An 8,891-nucleotide genomic window follows, 5' to 3' on the forward strand; every position below is an offset into this window, starting at 1 on the left:
TGATACTTAAGACTAAATTTAATGACCAACACTACTTTAAAAGATCAAAAGTACCTTGTGAGTGTACGGAATAGACTGAAATGCATAATACAATAAAAAGGGATGAGTACGCATGCGCGGCAATCTATCGATTTCTCTATGTGAATGTTTTTCCATGGGATATAAACATCTGTTAAATTTCTTTCAATGTAATTAAATTGATCATTTCATCATGTTTTTTTCTTATACAACAGTGATGAATTATAAGTACATTAATCTCGTGACATTATTGCATTTCGCTTTGCATATTAAGCAATTGAAGTTATAATTTACTAAAAAATAAAAATTGAAATATTTTCAACCAACTGTTAGATTAATAGAATCGGAAAAAGAGAGTAGACAATTTCTTATTTTTCACGATCAAATGTACTTCAGTGTTTACAAAGATGATTTGCCTTGAGACGAAACACTTCAGGCTCAATAGATTTCTTTTGCTCGCGATTGGTTTATGGCCTCACCAGAGATCGAAACTTGCTCAAATTCAATTTATCGTACTTTTTACTATTTTAACAACTTTTATTGTATTTCAGGTGGTGATAAGTCATTTTTCTTACGAAATAATTAACAGATCAGAATTCGAAACTTATTAATCATGTTAAGGAATTATTCATTTAATATGAAATTTTCAACAGAATTACTTATTTGCAGTTTACAACGTTTTTAACTTTAAAATGCACTGCAGATCTCATTATCAATGTTCTGTCTTCCGCATTTTTCTTCACTTGCTATGCAATTAAATATTATTCGTTTTGGATAAACACCAATACTGTAAGTCAAATATTTATTATAGTTTCAAGACAAATATTCGTAATACATAAATCTTCAAATATGACATTTTTTATATATACTTTATACGAAAATTGCATAAAATATTATTGATGTAATAGATGAGAGTTTCACTAGAACAACTTCAGCATGTTTGTAACGAAATAAAAAATAAAAACGAAATTGCTATTATAGAAAAGTATGGCCGTATAGGAAAACATCAAACGAGAATAATTACGAGTAAGATAATATATATATTCTTACATTTTGAATTATTAATAAGAGTAAAAAAATTTATAAAACTGAAATAAATTTTACTTAAATAAATTCTTGATATTTATACATATATGTATATTGTTTACTTTCTAATTTAATGTTAGCAATTGCCGCATGTAGCGTAACTATTTATCTCTTCCTGCCAATCTGGCCTCGTATATTTGACGTAATTATGGCTATAAACAATTCCCGATCACGCTCTGCAGGAATTCATATTGCAACAGAATATTTTATTGATCAAGAAAATTTTTCCTACTTAATTCTTTTGCATACAAACGCAGCCTTGTGCATAGGGGCAATTGCAATGGCAGCAACAGGCACGATGTTGATAGCGTACCTCAAACATATTTGTGGAATGTTTAGCATTGCAAGGTAGAATTCAGTACAATTATATGTTTTATAAGTGAAATCTATTCTTTGTTTATTCTCAATGATATATAAAAAGATGAAGTACTTGCAGAAAAAAATATGTATTCATATAGTTTCCGTATTAAGAAGGCAATGGCAATTAATATGCAACAAGATGTTAATGAAGAAAAAATGATTATAATTTATAAAGGAATAATATGTGCGATAGACATTCATCGCAAAGCTATAGAGTCAGTACACATTCTACAATATTTGTATAAGGTGCTCTACTAATTTTGTTTTCTTTTTGAAGGTTTTCTCAAATCTTTATAAAGAATTTTGAAGGATCTTTCTTCTGTTTAATAGCGGCTGGTATAGTTTGCTTAACCAGCACTCTAGTTCAAGTAAGTTTTATTTTTTGTTATTAAACGCGCGTATCTTATCATGAAAGATACAGTTTTCATAATATTAAGATTAAATAAAAAATTATTAATTAGAACAGTATGGAATACTAATGCCCTTAAAAAATATAATCATTCAAAAACTCATGATTACTCTTCATTCACCTTTTTTTATAATCATAAGTTATATACATTATTCGCATACGTATGTTACGATGTTTGACGATACTAACAAAAATAATACAGTTTTCTAATATGCGCAACAAAATAAAATAATTTATTATATAATGCAAGCTCTATAATTTGTCCTAAGGAATTACAGAACAATTACAAAATTTCTTGCTTGTAAAAAGTTAAAATACACATATAACATATGTTTTATATTATGTTTTACATTTTTTTAGATCGTAACATATAATAGCACAGAGCAACTTATATTACAACTTGTATACATAAGTATTCTGTATATATACATGTTTTTGTCCAATTATACCGCACAAGATATTACAGATCATAATGAATACGTATTTGCTACAGTGTAAGAGACATTTGTATCGAACGTTCATACTTAATTTTAAGTGTTCTATAAATACTTTTAACAAAGAGTTGAGTTAACAAAAGTATTCAAAATACAACTGGATGCGGCACCAAAATTCGGACACATTGCAATTTAAATTTTCTTATATTGTGCCTCTGCCAGAGATTGCTGCAATCTCTGCCAGAGATTGTCCGAGAAAGATTGATGCTTCTAGTAAATAGTCATATTCTCAAAATATCTGGCCGCGATATTGAAGTCAAGTGCGTAATCGAAGAATCGCGATCATCGAAGGCCTTAATGCTGCGCTAAGCAACGGAAATAATTCGGTTCATTGGATACCCGAGATCGACGTTTATGACGCTGTGGCAAAATATACGGTCTTAGAACAGTCCAAAGTACGTTCCAGTATGTCAGCAAGAAACAGTTACTCAAAAGAATGCACTGCGAAGACCCCCGCAATCATTGGAAGAGCTCAAGTGTTGATTTCGAATGACCCAGAGCAATCATTGCGAAAATTAGCATCGATCGTTGGTGTAAGCCAGCCAATAATGCGTCGAATTGCAAGGAGGACCTTCGATACAAATCGAACCCATTAAAAATAAATACTCTCTGCCAAAACAAACCGAGTTGTTGCAATCTGCTATTGCGTTCTTTGAAAAACGAAGCGTCGGGACGAATCAGGTTTTTTCTGACGAAAAAATTTTTACTGCTGATGTCAAAATTAACCGGAGGAATGACCGATGACTCACCTATAGGATGTCTCTATTGTTATTAGAACGAAATTTCCAACGTTCACGTGCGAGATGTTGTGTCCAATGAGAGTGATGTCATGCCACCAAATTTCTTTATAAAAAAGGAAATTGTCACAAAAAAAGTGTATGAAGGATTCTGATGGATGTAATGAAGCTGGAAAGAAACTGTAGCGTCCGAAAGGCCACATGTTTTTCAGCAGAACGGTGCTCATTTGAATGATTTGATTCAAAATTGACAACGTCGATGTGTTTTGGTCCAAGGCATTCTGGCCTCCAAACAGCCCAGATTTAAATCCCTTGGACTATTACGTATGCAGTAGAAAGAGTCACAAACAAGTCTCGACATCTCAATGTGATATAAGAACCGCTATTGAGGCAGCATTCGTCGGCATGGACAGCGCTACATTACAGCGTGCGAATACTTCAGATTCAGAAAAGAGGTCGTCATTCAAAATAATGGGAATACCGAATAAATGTGCTCTACAGGGATCCTCCAAGTGCCATATAAAAGGATATTTTGTATATTCATAATATTTAATTTTTCAATAAAAAAGTTTTGTTTAAAGAAATTGTTCGATTTGTCAGATTTTGGTGACGCATCCTGTATTCTTGAACGAACATACAATAACAATTTATACTATAACAATGTTTTTGTTTTTCATATTAAGTTTTCATATTAAGTTTTACATTAATTTATCATTGTTTTGTAGATATAATGTTGAATGGTATGTGGCTCCGTTACACATACAGAAAATGATGTTATTTCTACTGCAAAAGGGTACAAAGGCTTTTCATTTGAACCTCGGTGGAATATTCGTTGCGTCTATGGAAAGTGCTGCTACGGTAAGAGAGTATATAAAGTTTTTCTTCCCCGCGAATATTATTGTTTAATCGAAAATAATAACATTCACAGTCATTCAACATTTTGACTACTTTAGAATTATTTGGATAATCAAAAGTAACTTTATTAAAATAAGTTGATACTGAAATGTAAATTAGTTGATCTAAAAAAATAGAATAAAGAACAGAGAAAACTGTTAAATTGGTACTATATACCAATTTGGTGTGTTGCATTCACGAATATTATGCAATAAATCAATTTTCCTTATTTGAAAATATATTGATGGATTAATCTGAAAAAATGGATTTTTTGTTTAATTAAATCTCGCTTTGCGTGCAAATTTAGAAACCTATGTGGAACCACGCTTCGTGTGGAAAAATTGTAAATCCCTGAACAATAAAAGGAAGATTTTAATATTAGTAAACAAACGTTAATATATCGTTGTAAAAGTTTATATAACGTATACATATGTAATTTAGAATGTGTAGAGCATGGAGACCTGATCGCAGCACGTGTTTTATCGTAATATTTCGCAACTGTGATAGATTTCCAAACTTCGATTCTATTGTCATTAACTTTAATGCTTATATCTGGTTTTGCAGGGCAGAATTTTTTTATGTCAGATTCTTTTATTTTATGCAAAAACGTGCTAAATTCATCAAAACCGAAAGTGATAATTCTTCTATATAATTACAATCAAAAATCAGTAAATATATTAAAGTTTTCTCCGCAGTTAGTATTTTCGTTTTTTGCGTTATAAGTCTTTTAATAATTCTTCGCGATCGATGCTAATCAAACGTAACCAAACAATGAGTACGAGCCGCGAGGAGAATATGAGAATTCGCAAAAATCATACTTGTATAACGACCAACGAAAAGAATGATTTATCCAACTCTCTCTATTTTTACAAATTTGCCAATAGCAACATAAATATTTACAAATATTTGACTAATTTTTTATGCTTAGAATCGAAAAGAATTTAAACATCAATTATCACACTAAGATTCAATTATCACCTTGCACTGATAACACTTTAAGTAATTTGCACAAAGATTAGAGCAGACACCGAACAAAATCAATTTTAAATGTCATTCTTCAATCGGCTTAAAAACAAAACAAAGATGACAATTCTTAAATTATATTACTAGGGTTACATCAGTGGCATTATCCTTAAAAAAAAAAGTTCAGAAAATACAATGGAGATGCAATAACCATCGACACGATCATCTCACTCAACCCTATATTGTCCTGCCATTATTTTAACAAACATTCCCCACAATTTCAATATAGCTTCATACAGAATAAAGCAAGAGAAGATATTTTCATTACAGTTGATGGGTACTTCAATATCTTACTTCACTGTTCTCTATTCTACAAGTATGAAATAATAATTGCAAAATAATTAAGATAGGTATGTATAAAAGTGAAAGAAATATAAAAAAATAAGAGAGGAGGAAAAGAAAAGGAAGAAAAATGTAAACTAATTTGATCAAAATCATTTAGCCCTTGGTTTTAGGTGTTGTTTCCTATAAACATCGTTTCGATTCGACAAAAGATAAAAATTATTATTTAGATAAAAAATCGACATATTATAAAATATTTATATAAAAAATATAGAATTTAAAACAGACATTATATCACTTAAGTCACAACATTGAAATATACGTGTTAAAAGGGGTCGTATCGTATCTGCGAAGTCTATTATCTTACGATTCCCTAAAATGAAGTATGTATTTCTTTATGGGAAATAAATATCTGTTGCCAGCATTATTGCTATAATCAAATCGATCACTTAATCATACACCTTTTCTGGAAAAGTGAATTACCATCATGTATTTTTTTTTATCCGACAATAATATTTACTTCTGCATTACATTTAAATTAAAATAAGCAATGCAGCTTAAAATTTACATAAAAAAATATTTTATTGTATTTTAAGCATGTTTTTAACTATAATTAAATAATTCAGTGACTCGCATAATAAATAAAATATTAAATTACAATTTGTAGTAATTTGAATAATGGAACCAAATCTATCAGAAAGGACATAATAGATTTTTCATTTTACTGTAATCTTTTAATTATAACAATTTAATGTTAGTATCATTGAAGATATAATATTATAATAACATATTATTCTAATAAAAATTAAAAAAAGGTTTAATTTGAAATCATATCAATTTTTCATTTGATTTTGTACCTGTAATTATTATATATATTTAGAAAAAGCTGATAATCTTCAAGAAGTTTCTCACTAAACGAAAAAAATACTAATTTTAATATAATACGACATATAAAATTATTTTTTACAGTTTAGAATATTTATGATTCTATAAATCAGATTTACTTAACAACTTTTCTTTTTGTATTATTATTATATTATTTACAATCAAATACAATTCGTTTAGTATTAAAATAGAAATTGTACAAGAAAAATAATTATTTTTATATGTTACATATTGTACTATAATAAAAGGTCACACAAAAAGTTCCTGAAGCATTTCTTTTAAAATAGTTCCCTTGAGTAGCGCTATAAATGTACTAATGTATGAAAGCATTCCTAGAAATCACGTTCTGACATTTTCAGTGTTTTTATCGCATTTGCAATTGACTTCCTCAATACACAACAATAACCGTTTTTATTTATTGTTTTTTCATGTAAATCGAAATCTTCCGTCGTGTTAGAAATGTAGAGAAATGTTTGGGAAAATGGATGCACCAAACAGCTTAATTTCTTTTGCACAAAAACACCTGCACATCGATCATTAGATGTCAAGTATCTTGCCAGGCATAATGTCATGACTGTAGAATATCCGCCATATATGTTTTCGCGACTTAGTATCGCTTTACTTTTTCCTGTTACCGCTAAAGAAGTTTTGGTTCTGTTGCGCGCAAATATGAACTGAAAATTTCACGAAAGTACTGAAAGACCTGACGGTAAATGATTTTCTGTAGGTGAAAGGGTAACTCGCAAAGGTGACTATACTTTATAAAGTGTATATTAATTAGCAACAGTTATTCATTACATGGTATTGCATCGAGCATTGTGTGAACTTTACGTTGATTTTCTAATCCTAAATCCGGAAACGCTTCTCTCCTCACTCGCCTAGTGACAACGCAATAATGATTCCTTGTTCATATATATGCACGAACATGTCACGCAGATATAGGCTCGATCCTCGATTCCTTTTTTTTTTTACAATGCCATCGACCGTGCGTTCGGACATAACCGAAATGAAAGCACGAATTTTTCTAGTTCCCACATTAATACTTCCAAATACTAAGAAATGTCGGCAAATGTATGCAGCTGCCTAAGGGGACTACTTCGAGTAAAATGTTGTGTAAATTAAACAGTTATTCACGTGGTAAAAATAACCTAACTATTCAAAATATCATTAAATTTAATAACTTTGAATTACATAAATTAAATTCAACTTTATGATATAAATTAAATTTAATGTATCTGTGAAAAGTATATTTGTGTACATGTACATGAAATTTAGTGTACTTTTAATAAAATTTTACGAAGATTAGTACATTTTTTACTAAAATTTTATGTAGATTTGCATAATATTTAATATAAATAAACGTTAAATTTAAATTACTTATAACTAACTTAAAGTACTTATAACTTCATTTTCATTTACAACAATTAAATATTTTCGATATGCCTGCTTGAAATTTGCTTCCATTATATGTAACGGAAATAAATTTCTTTTTTTTTAACAATTTATTTTGAACTTGATGCAAAAGGTGGTATGGAATAGATTTTATATTACGTGAGAAGTTTGTACGGCTCTTTATCAAGAAATAAATTCACAAGTACATTTCTATGACAAATAAACACCCGTGTAATTTCATTTCTTAATGATCGCAAATTCCACACATTTTTTCCATCTGTGTAACTTTGATGACAACTGTTTCGCTATAAATTATATTACTTTAAATAATATTACATAATTTTTTAAGTTTACAAGAAGTTATAAAGTATTTAATCGAAGGAGAGGATGCGCAAATTATCACACTGATTTTCGCAATCAAATTTCTTTCCTCGTAGAGGATCTATCAAGTCTAAATATTTTCATCTCAATTGGATGTTCTTACTCGCTCTTGGCTTATAATTATATTGTCGATCAAATCTCGTTCGAATTCGGATAATCTTGTACTTTGGAATTCAGAGTTATATTATTTCCCAGGTTAATATATTATTACATGCAGGATTTTTAATTGTATTATATATACATATATTTATTAGGAATATGTGAATATCCGAATTTCAGAATAAAATTTTTGATTCGGAAACCTGAAATTCTAATTGGAATCCGATATTCAATTCGGGACAATATTTTTCTGACCGCTTCTGAATTTTTAAGTTTAGAAATGATTTAGTTTTCATATGTATCATACAATTAAATGCAAGAATTTATAAAGAAAAAAATCAATTTATGAAAAATTTTTTTTATTTTAAACTGAAGTGTAGAAAATATAACTTTTCGATGATTTCTGATATTAATTTTTCATTTCGTTATTACTTCATATGGTCACCAATGTTACCAGCATCAAAAAGCAATCGCTCGCTTGTGTTGCAAGAATAGCGAGATACTGTCTAGTTATTGCAGCTAATATCGGGAATCTTATAACATTATACTTCCATCAATCAATTATGTCGGTTCGTTTTGATATTTATGCAAGTCTACTCCTTATTTCTTTATATATAAAAAATGTAAATAAATTTGATTCTTTTTTCTCTTTGGAACATCTAGAGGCTCATGAAAAACCTCCGCGAATGTTTATTTCGGTTCACTTATATAAAAAATAAAAATAAAAAGAATCATTTCAATAAATGTACACTATTAAAAGCAAAATGTTAATTTTAACTTAAACACGTATGGTGGAATTTCTATGATGCGAAAGTATTAAGTTGACGTGTA

The 8,891-nt window shown here is 29.2% G+C and overlaps 1 protein-coding gene across 1 annotated transcript; it reads left to right on the plus strand.

The window, feature by feature from the left end:
- The first annotated feature begins 1,384 nt into the window (after window positions 1-1,384).
- Window positions 1,385-5,348, plus strand: LOC105619738. The gene is made up of 6 exons (XM_012201257.1): window positions 1,385-1,452; window positions 1,563-1,679; window positions 1,742-1,832; window positions 2,234-2,367; window positions 3,830-3,962; window positions 5,292-5,348. The coding sequence occupies exons 1-6, from the start codon at window positions 1,385-1,387 to the stop codon at window positions 5,346-5,348; spliced, it is 600 nt and encodes a 199-aa protein (XP_012056647.1).
- The last annotated feature ends 3,543 nt before the right edge of the window (window positions 5,349-8,891 follow it).

Source organism: Atta cephalotes (genome assembly GCF_000143395.1).
Source record: "Atta cephalotes unplaced genomic scaffold scaffold00022, whole genome shotgun sequence".
Classification (NCBI taxonomy): domain Eukaryota; kingdom Metazoa; phylum Arthropoda; class Insecta; order Hymenoptera; family Formicidae; genus Atta; species Atta cephalotes.